The 16506-nt window shown below is 36.4% G+C and overlaps 1 protein-coding gene across 1 annotated transcript; it reads right to left on the bottom strand.

Annotated features, from left to right (window-relative positions):
* Positions 1–2021: 2021 nt before the first annotated feature.
* LOC106052383 (cubilin-like) lies at positions 2022–16366 on the bottom strand. The gene is made up of 9 exons (XM_056033820.1): positions 16046–16366; positions 14055–14110; positions 10262–10442; positions 9796–9934; positions 7691–7896; positions 7332–7458; positions 5560–5765; positions 2944–3069; positions 2022–2421 (listed from the first exon to the last, which is right to left on the bottom strand). Exons 2-9 carry the CDS (start codon positions 14103–14105, stop codon positions 2171–2173), a joined length of 1287 nt encoding a protein of 428 aa, XP_055889795.1. The 5' UTR covers positions 14106–14110; positions 16046–16366; the 3' UTR covers positions 2022–2170.
* Positions 16367–16506: the final 140 nt, after the last annotated feature.

Genomic DNA, 16506 nt, shown 5'->3' with positions numbered 1-16506 from the left:
AGCTTTTATAGACACAAAAAAAAAAGATTTGGCTTCGAACTCAAGCCTCCTCAAGCCGCCGGTTTTGTCTTAGAGGGTAACTTTTATTTTTACTTTACAAGCTGATTAAATGTTGTTTGTTTTGTAAAATGTTTTACATATTTTGGATGTTCCTTCAGAGTTGAAGATAGTTTACTTCCTAGTCCAAACATCCCACAGGACGACGGGGGATGGGAGCTGGCAGGGTTTGAACCCTGGACTATCGATAAATCCAAACGACAGTCCAGCGCGCAAACGGCACGACCAGGCAGCCATCCATTCATCAACTCAGCCACAGCCTTGTTATATTGAAATAGTTTAATATGATGATTATGAATCCGATGTATATCTCTATAAACATTAACGTTTGAACTTAAAACATGCACCCAGACACTAAAATAAACAGTATTTTATGTACAGAGAGATCTAATTTCCCTAATTCTAAATACATTTAAATGTTACCCTTGTATACTTGAATCTTGCATTCTTGTTGGAGGATTTACGAAATGCCAAACTTTTCTTTTAACGTGGTAAAAGCTTAGAACTCGCTTAGAAGTTATTAAAAACTTTTCCAATCATTTCAGCCGAAACAAAATCTGAGCCTAGTGGCATTCTCCACAAAACGGAGAACTTTGAATCAATGCTTACACAAGTAAAACTTTAGAAAATCAATATGGATCGGTAGCTAATTTGTTTCAGCTTGACAGACGACACAATATGCTTTGATTTATTCTTCCGCTTTAACTGAAAAGAGGATTGGTCGAGATATTGCAGACGATCATTTGTTAGAAGTGAGGCTTGATGATCCACGTGACCTCATTCAAGTGTTTCCGTCCGACTTTTTCAAGTTATGTTTTATTTATATGCCAGTGATTCCCCGCCATTTAAAGTGAGTAGATTTCTGTTCAGTTCGAGATTCTACGAGATCTGTTCGGAAAGTTCAAGAAGTTCAGCCTTTTGTTAACAATTATAGAACCGGTGGTTAGGGTGTTTCTTAACCAATTAATTATGTTTAATGTTGTATGTGCTTCATTCGACTTTTACTTTGTTTTTGGAACGGGCAAAAATGGATCCTTTAACTTTAACTCTATCCCTCCCATATTTGAAATAGCAAGGCCTGGTATTTTTAAAAACTATAACAACGCTTTTAGCAGGGGTTCTCAACCTGTGGGTCGCGACCCCTTGAGGGGTCGATTGACGATTTGTCATGGGTCGCCTAAGACCATCGAAAATATGGATTGTATTTAGTGTATTCTTCTATTGCTGTGTATGTTATGGGGGGGGGGGGAGGTCGTGGCAGAGTGGGGGATAGTAAAAAGGGGTGTCCGAGCTTAAAAGGTTGAGAACCGCTGGCTTATAGTCACCTAATTGAGGTTTACAGAACAAATAATTTCAAAAGACGATAGGAGATCAAATTATTTGCCTTACAAAAAATTTACATTTTTAAAATATTCTCATTTTCGTCTGTGTCTTGAACAAATGCTCATTGTATTGAATGTGTGAATGTTTTCATTTTAAAAGCTTATTCTTGAGAAATCGTAGTATAACTTAAAGTTCTCCTGATTGTTCTAGAACTATTGTGATTACTTCCGTGATAAATATACATTTGGTTTCAATGCTGACACCTCTGACAACTGATCGTCTGCTCAAGTCTCCAGAAATCTTCATGTCTGCAGTAAAGGAAGAGTTGGAAAATTATTATTATTATTATAGCTTTTATATAGCGCTACTTTCATGCGTATAGCATGCTCAGAGCGCTTTTGGTCCAATCTCATTTGTGAACCAGTCGGGGGGGGGGGGATGGGAGGGGGTATCTAGGTTTTCCGTGCTGCCTTTAGGCTCTCAGTAAACACAACTCTGCCCGAGTCGGGTGTCGAACCTCGAGCTCTCTCTCTCACTCTGACTCTCTCTCTCTCTCTCTCTCACTGAACTCTCTCTCTCTCTCACTTTGACTCTCTCTCTCTCACTCTGACTATCTCTCTCTCTCTCTCTCTCTCTCTCACTCTCTCTCTCTCTCTTTCTCTCTAGGTAGCCAGGCCAAGTTCAAGCGCACTTGGCCTCTCGACCACGCTTCCCAATATACTAAAACACTTACAAATAAACACACACACTACACATACAAATATATGTGTGTATAATTTAGATGTGTGTTTTATAACATATAGACATATTTAATAGCATAGACACAAATGCACTCACACAGACAGACACACATATATATATATAAATATATGTACACATGAAATACTCCTTTAAACTTACTTGGATGACATTTGTCTATATCGAAATAAGTGTGGTCTGGACACAAACACCTGAATACGCCCTTGCTGTCGGGGATACATTCCAGAAATAAAAGACAATATCCTTCAGAATTTACACCACATGGTTTACCGTGTATCAGAGCTTCAAAAGACAAAAAAAAAATATATTAAAAATTATACCAATCTGTTGTTTTTTTACAAAGCCTTTATTAACTCACACTCTCTCTCTGTCTGTCTGGTCAAACGTTCGGACACGTTATTTCTCTCACACACAGTCTCGGGTTAAGCTGAAATTTCGCCACAATTATTTCTTTTGCCTGACAACACAGGAATCAATAAAGAAGATTGAACAATTTGCTAATTAACTATTGGTAATTAATTATTGTGTTTGGTATCTAGGACAGATTTGGAGGTGTAAGTTGAATTAGTCCCCTTGAGGACTCACCTGAGTAAAATTTTAAAATTGATTTTATTGATGCTATTTCACTTGAATAAAGTATTTGTTTATGTTTATCTTGTTTATAATCCGAATTTAATATTTATATGGCATCTAAGAATCATTTTTTCCCCGCAAAATAGATTGATTTTAAGGATTCATCTACACTGTGAAGAAAATTAAAAAGAAATTCACAATTCGAGATTAATTAGGAAAAAAAAGGTTTACCTTTCTTGCATATTTTGTATTTTAAATCATACTTTTCACTTTTTGAACAGTCACATTTGTTTGTAGCGTTACAGACAAGTCCAACTGGGCATTGGTCTGCGCTTGTACAGTAGTCTCCGTATTGACCTAAAACATGAGGTAAATAAAAAAAAATTTAAGATTTAGAGACAAAGTTAAGAGTATCGTTTATTAAATGATCTAATTAATAATAAAGTTATTTAAATGTTTATTGTTCTCGTTTAAAAAAGTAATTATGCAAATATTTTTGTATTCTTAATTTAATAGTTATTTAAAACATGTTAATGATAAAATAATTTCATTCACTTTCTCTGTTTCTCTCGTCCTCTGTCTTATTTTCTCTTATCTTTTCCTCTATTTCACTTCCTCTTTCTCACTCTCTTTCAATTTATCTCATTCTTAAATACCTCAAACGGGACCAGAAAAAAACAACAACCAAACATTATAAAAGGATACAGTTATATTATACGTATTAATAGGTCCAGGTGAAATAAGTCAGTAAATTAAAATGTATAAAACGTATTCCCTATATTTACGTTAGTTCGTTGGAGATTCAAAGCAACTACTCCAATGTATTAGAAAAAAAAATAACGTGAAATAAATTTACCAAATATATTAGTTTCTACAATATCGTTTTTTTTTTATTAACAAGACCCGAGAATATGAATTCTGCTTACAGACACTTTGCTAATTAAAAAAAATAAATATAAGAAATTTCATGGGTCTGGAAAAAAGTATGACATGCAATTGTCAAATCTATTCAAGCATCATATGCCTGCCCAGCTTGTAAGAGACATTACGATAGTATTATACAAGGGTTCAGTAAGGTTGCTAGCATGAAATGTCTGTTGTATTTTAAAGTATATAGTTCGTCCATCGTGGTTCGATGATGTCCAGTTTGGTCTGAGGGATTAGCACTGGTGTTTTGTGCCTCCTCATATGGCTGGTGAGACCTATGTGAGCCCGGAATGTTCGGCTGCACACTGAGCAGGTTATTCCAGCTGGAGCTAGTGTCGTTTGTCTTGCTTTTCTTCTCTGGCGCTTTCCTTCTGCCAGCGCTGTTGTCCTCAGCAACCTGTGCGCCAGTTTTCACAGCGCAATGCCATGATGCTATATCATGTGCTTCCGACTCCCAAGTGGCAGGGTCAATGCTGAAGGCTTTCCGAGAAGCTTTGAGGTTGTCCATGAAGGGTTTTATCTGTCCACTTTGTAAATGCTTTGTTTCTTTTAATTGGCCATGAGGCAGACATTTATGGTTACCTGATTCTTCCATTCTGCAGACTTGCCTGCCCATGGCAGTTCTGGATGCTTTGCGGACTAGCTCTTCGAAGGACTTAAGTATCAGGTATTTTGCTTGTCATTTGGCATTTAATATTTTTTAACAATACTTATATTAACTTACTCCGTCGGTCTGTCTGTCAACTAGTTCTAATTAATTAATTAATTTTTTTTTATAGAAAAAGGGGAGATAAACATGCAATATAGGGTATGGTACATATTAAACGGTTTTCTCCCTTCACAGACTACAAGTATTTTTTAAGCCATTTTTTAAAGTATTTCACTTGTTTCAATGACATTTTGTATATTAAAAAATGAACCTGCGATGCTGAGAATCACAAACTGTATCAGCTACATTTTCTTTATTAGGACCAGACAGCTGAGTAGAGAAGGAAAACAGCTGAGTAGAGAGGGAAGACAGCTGAGTAGAGAGGGAAGACAGCTGAGTAGAGAGGGAAGACAGCTGAGTAGAGAGGGAAGACAGCTGAGTAGAGAGGGAAGACAGCTGAGTAGAGAGGGAAGACAGCTGAGTAGAGAGGGAAGACAGCTGAGTAGAGAGGGAAGACAGCTGAGAGGGGAGACAGCTGAGTAGAGAGGGAAGACAGCTGAGTGGAGAGGGAAGACAGCTGAGTAGAGAGGGAAGACAGCTGAGTAGAGAGGGAAGACAGCTGAGTAGAGAGGGAAGACAGCTGTGTGAACGGCAATCTTTCATCCTTATCCTGATTGCTTGACTGGCTTTACATTATTCAATATCAATCCTAAGCTCTTATTCCCTAGCACTGACTTAGATTATTATAAAATTTAAAAAAAGTTTCCTTTTCAGAAACCGAGCCTTCTTATGAGGCAGATGATGTAAAAGCCATCTTTTTCTGTGGCCCAGATTAACGAGGGTGTCATGTGACCAGTACAACGACAAAGCGTCATTTGCTAGGTTCCCATTAGATTAACAAGAGTCATTTAAAAAAATTATGTCATGTTATAAAATTTGTAATAGAAATAGACTATAAATATTAAATCTGTGCACTTAGAAATATTTTTACCAATTGTTATTGTTTAGCGCTATGTGAGTGCGTAACTTTTATTCGCTCAGAAACTTGCTTCATTTCTCTTCTTAAAATGTGAGCCCTCCAAGAGGCTTCACAAAAGGTTTGTCTTCAGCAAGATCAAGTGAGCGCAGTTGAGCAATTAAAATGCTTTAAGAATACTTCGGAATCCTTAAGAGCATTCAACATCAACAGTACCTCCTGGCAGACGGCGACGAGTTAAATTAGCTTTTGTACAAATACTTAGGAGGCACAAAGAACTTTCTAAATTACTTACCGTGAATAGAATAATATGCCACAAAACCTTTTTTCCTTGAATCTATTCCATCAGTTCTGAAGTTGATGAACACGTTGTGGGTGGTGGATGTTATGTTGAATGTAGAGCCTCTCTCACACAGAGATGCCAGTGGGGGGTCAACTATATGGTTACGGTCATACATGTTGACGAAATCGTGAGGACAATGAAGCGATATGTTGAGAATCCTGTTTGACACAGAAACATACAAAACAGCAAAAATCAACTAATATTTTTTAACTAGGCATTGTGACATGTAGCTGCGACCAAGTAGTAATCTAATATTTCGATGTCTCGATCTAAAAAAAAAAAAGAGCCTTCAAACGACTACTGTTAATTCCTTTTTGCATCCCCACCCAAAAAAAAAGCCTGCCAACATTCCTATCCATGATTCAATATGGCGTCTGAGATTTCTTTCACATAGAGACAAAGACCATACTTTAAAGTGCATCTCTCTTTCTCTATCTCTCTCTTTCTCTATCTCTCTCTCTTTCTCTATCTCTCTCTCTTTCTCTCTATCTCTCTCTTTCTCTATTTCTCTAACAATGAAACACGACAACATTAATGCATAACAGCTTCGAAGTGGTAGGAACTAAACGAATGCCTTGAAAAGAAGTAAGGTAGTTAATTGTTCTGTAAATATTTATCTTATCTTATCTTATAAAATATAGACGTTACTTCAAAAAAATATCATTACGAACTTCGCGTGTTTCAGCAATCAGCTTCGACCTGTGATTACACTTGTTTACTTTCAAATAAGAAAAAAAGTCTCGTTCACAGATGTCTAAGGACCAAAATAAAATGCAAGTTTAGCGGCAAAGTTTGTTTTTGAAGTATGAAGATAAAGCTTCTGGCATTCATAAAGCTCGCGCGGAAGAAATGACTGGCCCTAACTTCTCTTTAAAAAAAAAGTAAAGTTCCCCTTGCAGACCTTGTGTTCTATAGGGCAGATGATGTAAAGGTCACCTGTTTCTCTGGCCTACGGTTAACAAGGGGTTCATGTGGCCAGCACAACGATCCTTTACTTTTCCCTAACTAATGCCAGGTACCTATTAGAGACTCAGAGGCGCCCAAAGATCCCGAAATTAAAAATCCCAGTCCTTACCAGGATTCGAACCTGGGACCCCGGTTCAGAAGCCTAGCGATTTACCGATCTGCCAACGTTGATAAAGGACAAACGTAGGCCAAAGTTGTGACCTCTAAGGGTTCCTCCAGATTTCAAAAATATTTTTTTTGTTTTTAAATAAAAAATGCATATTAAAATAAAAAAGATGAGATTTAATTTTCAAGTACTTTTAACTTAATTAATTCTTTAATTGAAATAATTTAATAAAGTAATTAAATATGTCATTCTTTTACATTTATTAATGTATCTATATTGAGGCTTTGAAAAGGGTAGACGCCTCCACAATCGTCATGCTCATAATCTTAACTCTTTATCTCCGTTATTATTTAACACGTTCTTATGGAATCAACGTTGGTATCGTCAGTTAGGTGAGAAATAGTTAAAAGTCCGCTGAGAGTCCATCCAACTCCAGCGGGTACCTTTCGTACGTTGGGAAAAAAAAACAAGCACGGAGGTTTTCTTAAACACACAGCCTCCTCATGTCTGCCAAAGAAACAGATGAGCTGCTCTATAACATCTGCCCCCATGTATCGTAAGGCCTGAACTGTGTTATCTTAGTATCTACATACTTTACATTACATATTTACTCTAGAGCTAAGATGATGTTTTTACTTCATGAAATGCTCACCTTAATGTCACTACTTGTCCAATCTTGCCAGAAATAAGCCAGGTATAATTGCGATTCTCTTCATAGAAATTAGGAAAGCCAGGACTAATTATATAGCCGGATGAGTTAGTCAGTACTGCTTTAAAATCTGTTGAGAAACAATCGTGCTGTTATGGATGTGCTTGTGTATATCACTTATCTTTACTTAGTCTTTGTCATAAAGCATAAATATATATATATATATATATATATATATATATATATATATATATATATATATATATATATATATATATATATATATATATATATAGATAGATAGATAGATAGATAGATAGATAGATAGATAGATAGATAGATAAGTCCCTTAGTGCCCTTACCATATATATAATACGAAGCTCTAAGTCCTTTGTATCCTGAGAATGTCGTGCTGTAGTAGACTCTTAAGTCACCAGATTCCGCCGCCAGTGTTCTAGGAAAATGTCTTTTAAGAGATTCCTCTCTAGTCAACAGCTGCGATCTTGTGGACAGTACATTCACCCAATTGGTCACATTTTCATGAGGGTTCATATCTATGATCTCAATTCTGTAAAAAATATTTTCAGAGAATTTTCTCCTTTTTAAATTTTACTGCAGTTCTGTCAGTGAAAGTATTTTTTAAAAATGAAATTTCTTTAAAGTTGTTCAGTGTTACTGCTATAATACATAATCGACTCAATTTTGATCTACAAAGCATTTCTACGGTAAAGTCTTTTAAAAAGTTTTTTTATAAATAATTTATAGATAATAAGTAAAATACATATTTTAAAAACTTAAATAAAGCTTGTATTGAGTCAAAAAAGTATCAATTATTTTCAATCTATTCTGCAATTTTTTTTTTAATAAAACCTACACTAACAAGAATACATGTGTCCAATCTATATATATATATAATTCTCTTCTCCCCTAAACAGGTCAAACAAGAAGTAAAGGAAAGATCGCTCTGTTATTTCTGCGGATAGTCACCCCACGAAAATAAAAACAAGAGGGGGGGGGGACAAGTTTCCACAGCTCGCAACGAATGGCTGCGCGCTGGACTGTTAAACCCTGCCCGCTCCCATCCCCCTTCGTCTTGCGGGAGGTTTGGACTAGGAAGTAAACTATCGTCAACTCTGAAGGAACATCCGAAACATGTAAAACATTTCCACTGCTAACTGCTTGCTAGTTCTGAGTTCAGGCCTTCCATGGTGGTTGGTCTGGGTTGAATCCATTCAATAGTTTCCCTAACTTTTGAGGAGCTAGTATCTTCTGAGTGCATATTTTATTCTATTCCAACCCAATCACATCTCATTATGCTACTTATTCATAGAATCTAATAATAGATCTATTTAAATTATTTATTAGATTTATTATTAGATTATTAGAACTTATTTATCCATTGATATACACACACGAGAGATACTACCATGTTATATTAGCTGCGGTGTTCTAATGATACTACTGGTTATGTTAGCTGCGGTGTTTTAATAATACTACTGGTTATGTTAGCCGCGGTGTTCTAATAATACTACTGGTTATGTTAGCCGCGGTGTTCTAATAATACTACTGGTTATGTTAGCTGGGGTGTTCTAATAATACTACTGGTTATGTTAGCTGGGGTGTTCTAATAATACTACTGGTTATGTTAGCTGCGGTGTTCTAATGATACTACTGGTTATGTTAGCTGCGGTGTTCTAATGATATTGCTGGTTATGTTACCTACGGTGTTCTAATAATACTACTGGTTATGTTAGCCGCAGTGATCTAACAATACTACTGGTTATGTTAGCTGCCGTGTTAAAATGATATTACTGGTTATGTTAGCTGTGGTATTCTAATGATACTACTGGTTATGTTAGCTGCGGTGTTCTAATGATACTACTGTTTATGTTAGCTGCGTTGTTCTAATGATACTACTGGTTATGTTAGCTGCGGTGTTCTAATGATACTACTGTTTATGTTAGCTGCGTTGTTCTAATGATACTACATGTTGATGCGGTGTTAGTTGCGGTGTTCTAATGATATTGCTGGATATGTTAGCTGAGGTGTTCTAATGATACTACTGGATATGTTAGCTGCGGTGTTCTAATGATACTACTGGTTATGTTAGATGCGGTGTTCTAATGATATTGCTGGATATGTTAGCTGCGGTGTTCTAATGATACTACTGGATATGTTAGCTGCGGTGTTCTAATGATACTACTGGATATGTTAGCTGTGGTGTTCTAATGATACTACTGGATATGTTAGCTGCGGTGTTCTAATGATACTACTGGATATGTTAGCTGTGGTGTTCTAATGATACTACATGTTATGTTTCCTGTGGTGTTATAATGATACTACCTGTTTTTTTAGCTGGATGTTCTAACCCATACTAAGAACTGAATAGTACAAGACAAAGTTGAGAAATATAAAAGGCAAACAATGAAAATATCAAAGTTAAATCTAAAAGTTAATCTTAACTTACACAAGTGTCAAATAGGATCCAGGCCATCCGTAGATTTGCCACAGACATTTTGTACCAGGAGGATTTACGGAATCTGCACTGACTATGAGGCCAGCAGCTTGGTTTGATGATTCGGAATAGTACAAACTGTTGTTGCAATCTGGAACAAGGGTTTAACGAAAATGACATGTATAATATACCATTCCTTTAACTAATAAACCACTCTATCTATCTGTCTGCCTGTCTGTTTTCTAGCTGTCTTTCTGTCCGTCTGTCTATTATCTATCTATTAACATATCAATCAACCCCACCATCTATCTATCTATCTATATCAATCTATATATCTTATATATTAATCTACCTACCTAGCTATCTATATCTATTTATCTGTCTTTCTGTCGTGTCTATTATATCAATATCTATATTAAATATCAATGTTTTATTAATGTTTATATCTATCTATATCTATGACATTACATTTTCTTACTTTTAATACAGGTCTGACTGCAATTGTCGTAGAAGAACAGATTGTCACAGCTACATTTTAAATTTGAACAGATGCCTGTCTCACACTCGCTGTGATAGGAACACGACTTGCCATAGTCTTTCTTTGTCAATACTTTTGATTGGCACAGAAGTTGTTCTGCTCTATTTAGGCCTATTACTAACTAGAGATTCAAATAAAAAGATGTTATAGAGATAGAGTTATAGAGAAGGCTCAAAAGTAAAGTAGCAATCATACATAAAACACTGAACCATAATCTTCAAATACAAAAACAAAATTTAATAAAATACTCTGAAAGACACAAAGATAAAGGCACATTCCTCGTCCCATATGCTAGGACAAATTTGTACAAATACTCCTTCTTCCCTAGTGCTATTAGAGCATGGAATGGGTTGCCTGAGCTAGCCAGGAAAACCAGTGACTTGGCAGAATTTAAGTCATTGGTTAATATGCATGACTAAATGCATGACGCGTAGGACGTAATCATCTTCTTTTTTGAAGTAACGTCTGTATTATATAAGATAAGAAGATTATGTTTATTTTCTCTTTTCCAATTTCTCTCTCTCTCTCTCTCTCTCTCTCTCTGTGTGTGTGTGTCCGGCGCCTTCGACATACTTAGCCTAAGCACTGATGCAAACATTCAGCCAGGTGTGCTACAGTTCAGTTTACAACACACTACTGTTTACAACACACACAAAGCAGTCTTCAATCACTTAGTCTGTATATTAAGTAAATACATAAAGTCTAGACCTAGTAATTTGTCTAGTTTAATAATACGTCTTTTTATAGTTATGAGGACAACAACTTCACGTTGGTTGTGTTACATTTTACAACACTTCGCCTAAGCGCTAATGCTAACACGCAGTCAGGCTCTGGTTACGATCAAAAACAATGGTCGCTGACCTACTACGTCACGAACCAGTCTTACGGCCTGGGGTCACGGAGGTCACGGTGTGTCTCGCTGTATCACTCCCAGTTATTCTTGTTTTCATCTAGAAGACACAATAATCTATAACATCGCTCTCTAATTCTTTCTCTAATTCGTTGCACTAAGAAGTAGAAGGCTAATGCTTTGCGTCCATTCACCTCGACTCTATGACTTTATGACAACTGGAGCTGGTTTGGGGTGCAGTGGAGGGCCAGTGTGCTTTACATGCCCCACAGTGCTCCAAAACGTTCCTTTAAAGACCACTTCACACAACTGTTTTTAGTTGAGTTTAGACATATACAATTTGTCTGTTTATTTTAAACTGTTGTGAATTTTGAGCTATTAACATTTGGTAAGTATAAAATATATATACCCTCTTCAGCCACAAAAGACAATGGATCATCTCCAATGAGATGTCTGCCTGGACTATGATTGGAACGATGTCGCCCATACGTCAGTCCCCCCCCCCCCATTTTTCCAAGCAGCTGATGCATTCAAAGGAACAAGTGCTGATATAGTTTGGGGTCAGTGTCGTCGCAGGTTCTGCCAGGTTGTTGGACTGTGTGTGTGTGTGTGTGTTTCCATAGTGATGGTGAGAAGAGGTTAGCGATTGGCGGCTTTGTAGTTTGAATGATACAAGATTAGCAGCATTCTCGTTAGCTGTCTTGTGTAGGCCCAGACACCTCTAGAATGCCAGACTGAAAAGACGTGTTTTTAGTACTCAGTTTTTTTAGTCAAAATACCATTTAATATTATTAATAGTCTAGTACATTTAATTTTATCAAACTGGTATTGTCTAAATTGTATAAAAGTTATATATAAATTTGTTAACAAAGAAGTTGTTCAAATCATTTAAACTTTTATAAGTTAAAATAATACGCCTAAAGCGGTTTATCAGTTATATGAGAGATGTCAACGACATTCCGCAACACACGTGAAGACCTGGAGTTGGACTGATTGTCAGAGGCTATTTGAGACGCGCGCCATTAAGAAACACTTTATAGGTAATCGAAAGCTTATATCCATTACCACTTCCGGCAAGTACGTATGAAAAATCAGCGTAATTCATTGTTCAGTCACACTATGCCAAGACTAATCACAGACTCTACAAAAATAGTGCTATAACCCTGTTGGCGGACTGAAAGGGTTAATGTTTGTGCGGCCTACTGACACACATGATTTAGGCCAATCACACAGGTCAAGGGCTGTTGAACAAGGGACATTACTGCTAATGCTCGCAATATGACCAATGTTATGGTCATGTGACCAGAAAGCCTTTACAGACGAGAGACTGTGTGTTAGAAAGGACAGTTTGAGTCCAGGACAGGAAGCAGTAAGGACTGTGTGCTACGAAGTGAGTCCTCGAAAATGTAGCTGTACGAACTAGAGAGACTTGTAGTGATTAGTTAGGCAGTTCTGTTGTGTAGCAAAGCATTTGAAGTTAGTGTAGCCAATTGTGTTTATTGGCTGTTGTTGATGTAAAAAAAAAAAAAAAGTAAAGTTCCCCTTTCAGACCTTGTGGTCTATAGGGCAGATGATGTAAAGGTCATCTGTTTCTGTGGCCTACGGTTAACGAGGGTGTCATGTGGCCAGCACAACGACCAACCGCCTTTACTTTTCCCTAACTAATGTCAGGTACCCATGAGAGCTGGGTGGACTCAGAGGCGCCCGAAGATCCCGAAATTAAAAATCCCAGTCTTCACCAGGATTCGAACCCCGGTCCCCGGTTCGGAAGTCAAGCGCTTTACCGCTCAGCCACCGCGCCTCCTGTTGTTGATGTAATTGTAAATAAACCGCCACCTTGTTACTTGAGGCTCTTGTTGTCAAGTTGATGTTTTAGATGTGTTGTGTTGTTGGGCAGTGTTTGCAGAAGGCCTGATAGAGAAGATCGTAACAATAGTATGAATGTCAAAAGCTACATTGCATTTAGCTTGTATAGAAAATACAATGAATATAACTTAAAACACGACTCCAAGAACATAAAGAACATTTTAAAGAATTAAACTAAACCTGTTTCTAGTCATTTCGCTATCACATTTTAAAGAATTAAACTAAACCTGTTTCTAGTCATTTCGCTATCACACAGCATAGTGGTACTACTAATCTCAATCACTACTATTGAGCAATGCAAAAAAAAAAAAAACGACTGTAGATTGAGATTAAATTTATTTACATGTCAGGCACTATACACCCTCATGGTATCAACACCAACACACACTTTTCTTTAAAATTAGATTCTCTAAAATGAGATGGGAATAAACATTTCGCTCCAGGACCATTTATCTGTAAGACGTCACCGCCTCCTCCTGATGTCCGAGTTTTGTTGTTGTTGTTTACCATTGAAGTTTATTATTTCTCTTCCTCGATAGAGAACAACATTAGATTGGCTAGTGGCGCGGTGGTCAGTTTTGTATTGATTTTTGTTTTATTGTCATTTTTTTATATGTTTTTTGTCTGGTCCAGCAGGATTTCTTTAAAGTTTGTTTATTGTATTTTCTATACATTTGTTAGTTAACCTCGGCAGCAGAAAATCTTTTTTATTTGTAGCATTCCTCTGTCCTGGGTTCAAATCTCACTGAAGACTTGGATTTTGAATTTCGAATTTTTTACGGCGTCACTGAGTCCACTCTAATGCGTACCTGACTTTAGTTGGGAAAAATAAAGGCGATTGATCGTTGTGCTGGTCACATGACACCCTGCTGGCTAACCTTTGGCTAAAGTAACGGATGACCTTTACATCATCCACCCTATAGATCGCAATGTCTGAAAAGAAATACTTATTTATCTTAGCTTAATGTCTGCCTAGATAATAACAATAATTCTCTCCAAACATGTAATAACACTCACCATGAGCATGATAAAAATACGAATAATAGAGGTCCTTATTAACTGTTCCATGGTGTCTGCAGAAATTATAAGAGATATATAACATGAAGAAATTATAAGAGATATATAACATGAAGAAATTATAAGAGATATATAACATGAAGAAATTATAAGAGATATATAACATGAAGAAATTATAAGAGATATATAACATGAAGAAGCTGTTTCCCTAAATGTAGGGGTGTAGGGTAAGATGAAAGCTGATGGTTAGAGACTGTTGTAAATCAGGTAAAGATTTTTTAAGTGCTTGTTTTGAAATGACCACATAAATATCTTCCTGGTTTAATCTGCAACTTGTTGAAAATGTACATTAAGTCATAGACATAAATAAATATAGACTGGCCGAAGGAAGTAACTTCATGTAACTTGGAAACATGTACATCTATTGTTGTCGGATTTCCGAATTCTGAAAAGTTGCATGATCTTCAGTCGTAGAGATAAAAAAAAAAACAATAGTGAAAATATTGTAATACTTATATAGGTTATGGCTGAACCTATCCAAACCTCCACTGCCCTGCGGCTATACGCAAACACGGGAAAGGCTTCGGGAGACAGCCCTGAGGAAAAATCAGGAACTGGTGACCCTTAGGCAGAATGTGGCACACCGTGCTACAGCCTGGCAGATCCTGCGGCGCTACTGATCCCAAACTGTATTGGATACTCCGTTCCTTTGGTCACATCAGCTGCGCGGAGAGGGGGAACTGCTGTGTGGGCGACATCGTTCCGACCTTAAATAATGCCCAGGCTTTCATCTCACTTAAGGAAGTGTGCTCTGAGATGAACCATAGTCGTTCTACGACTGAAGGAGGCCAATGATTATGGCTGAAATAGATATGAATACTTAACGTTTATACTGCTCATAAATGCCGTATAATAAAGTACACAAAATTGCAAGTCACAACTTTTCGTTTCATAAAACTCGTTTATCGGCCAGTCTATATTTATTTATGTCTATGCATTAAGTATTTAAAGTTTTTTAGAAGTATGTTTTTTAGTGCCATGGTTCAAAGCGCGTGCGTTTCTATATTACACACTTTTATATGAATAAGGGGTGTGAATTTTAAAATAGCAATTGAGTGCTTTTTATAAGTATGCCATGTAATGTACGCGTCAAGGTATCGTGCTTTAAAATTAAATATATTTATAACAAATCAAAATTAAAGTAGCAATTATACATAAAACACTAAACCATAATCTTCAAATACAAAAACTGAATTTAATAAAATACTCTGAAAGACACAAAGATGACGACATATTTCCCATCCTTTATGCTAGGACAAATGTGTACAAATACTCCTTCTTCCCTAGTGCTATTAGAGCAAGGAATGGGTTGCCTGAGCTAGCCAGGAAAACCAGTGACTTGGCAGAGTTTAAGTCATTGGTTAATATGCATGACGCGTAGGACGTAATCATCATCTTTTTTGAAGTAACGTCTGTATTATATAAGATAAGATAATATAAATTTGACAAGATAATCATTGTTGCGCATCAAATAAGCCTAGATCTATGTTGTTTACAGGCAACTGACTTTGCGTAAGTACGAAAACTTGAGCGTGATAGACTAAGAAATTCCATGGTACTAAATTATGTTTCCAGTTTATTCTGAGGAATCGGCTTTAAATACAGAGAGAGAGAGAGAGAGAGAACTACCGAGCTCGCTGTATTAAAAGAAGTTTTTTTGTGTTTACTTCGCTGAATTTTTAAGTGAAATTAAATTGTATTATGTATTTGCAAAGTCTGTTTAATATTGTCCTTTACACAGAAACATTAAGTCATAGCTACTCTACTTTTGATCTTGCACACCCTCAGTTGCAAAAATACAAAACACTAAGATGCAATCGGCCAAAAATAAAGATATATTTATATCGATACTTAACTTACACAATGGACTCACACCAGTAGAGCTTAACACTTTAATCTTGATAACTTGACTAATTAAGTAAATAACTTACGACAAATAATTTGAATTGCTCTTTAAAACATTAAACCACTAACACAGATGCGCACATCATGTAAACTAATAAGGAACTACTTCAGAAACACTTTTGAATTCTATACCATAATCCTATTTCTAATCTCATGACTTCAGGATTCAGCCAGTGGTTAAAAAAAAAACATATAAAAAAAATATAGTCCCTTTAATTTTTTACTTCCAAAAAGGAAGAGCGACTATTCTTTTAATTTTTTCTATAATTGTTAAGTATGGATATAAGTAGACTCCTAAGTCCACTTGGAGATTGGAGATACTTTGTATCCTGTAACGGAAGTGGAGATCTTGACCGAGTCATGGCAATAATAACAAACAAATCATTATAAGTTTTGTTTAGCTAATATGTACAGGACCTAGGGTGACTCGGCCCCACGCACTTCATTGAAAACATGGTGAGTTTGAAAATTTAAAGCCACCAAGTAA

The sequence above is a fragment of the Biomphalaria glabrata genome, chromosome 6 (genome assembly GCF_947242115.1).
Source record: "Biomphalaria glabrata chromosome 6, xgBioGlab47.1, whole genome shotgun sequence".
Lineage (NCBI taxonomy): Eukaryota > Metazoa > Mollusca > Gastropoda > Planorbidae > Biomphalaria > Biomphalaria glabrata.
The sequence above is the reverse complement of the archived record's forward strand: the minus strand, read 5'-3'. Positions and strand labels throughout refer to the sequence as shown.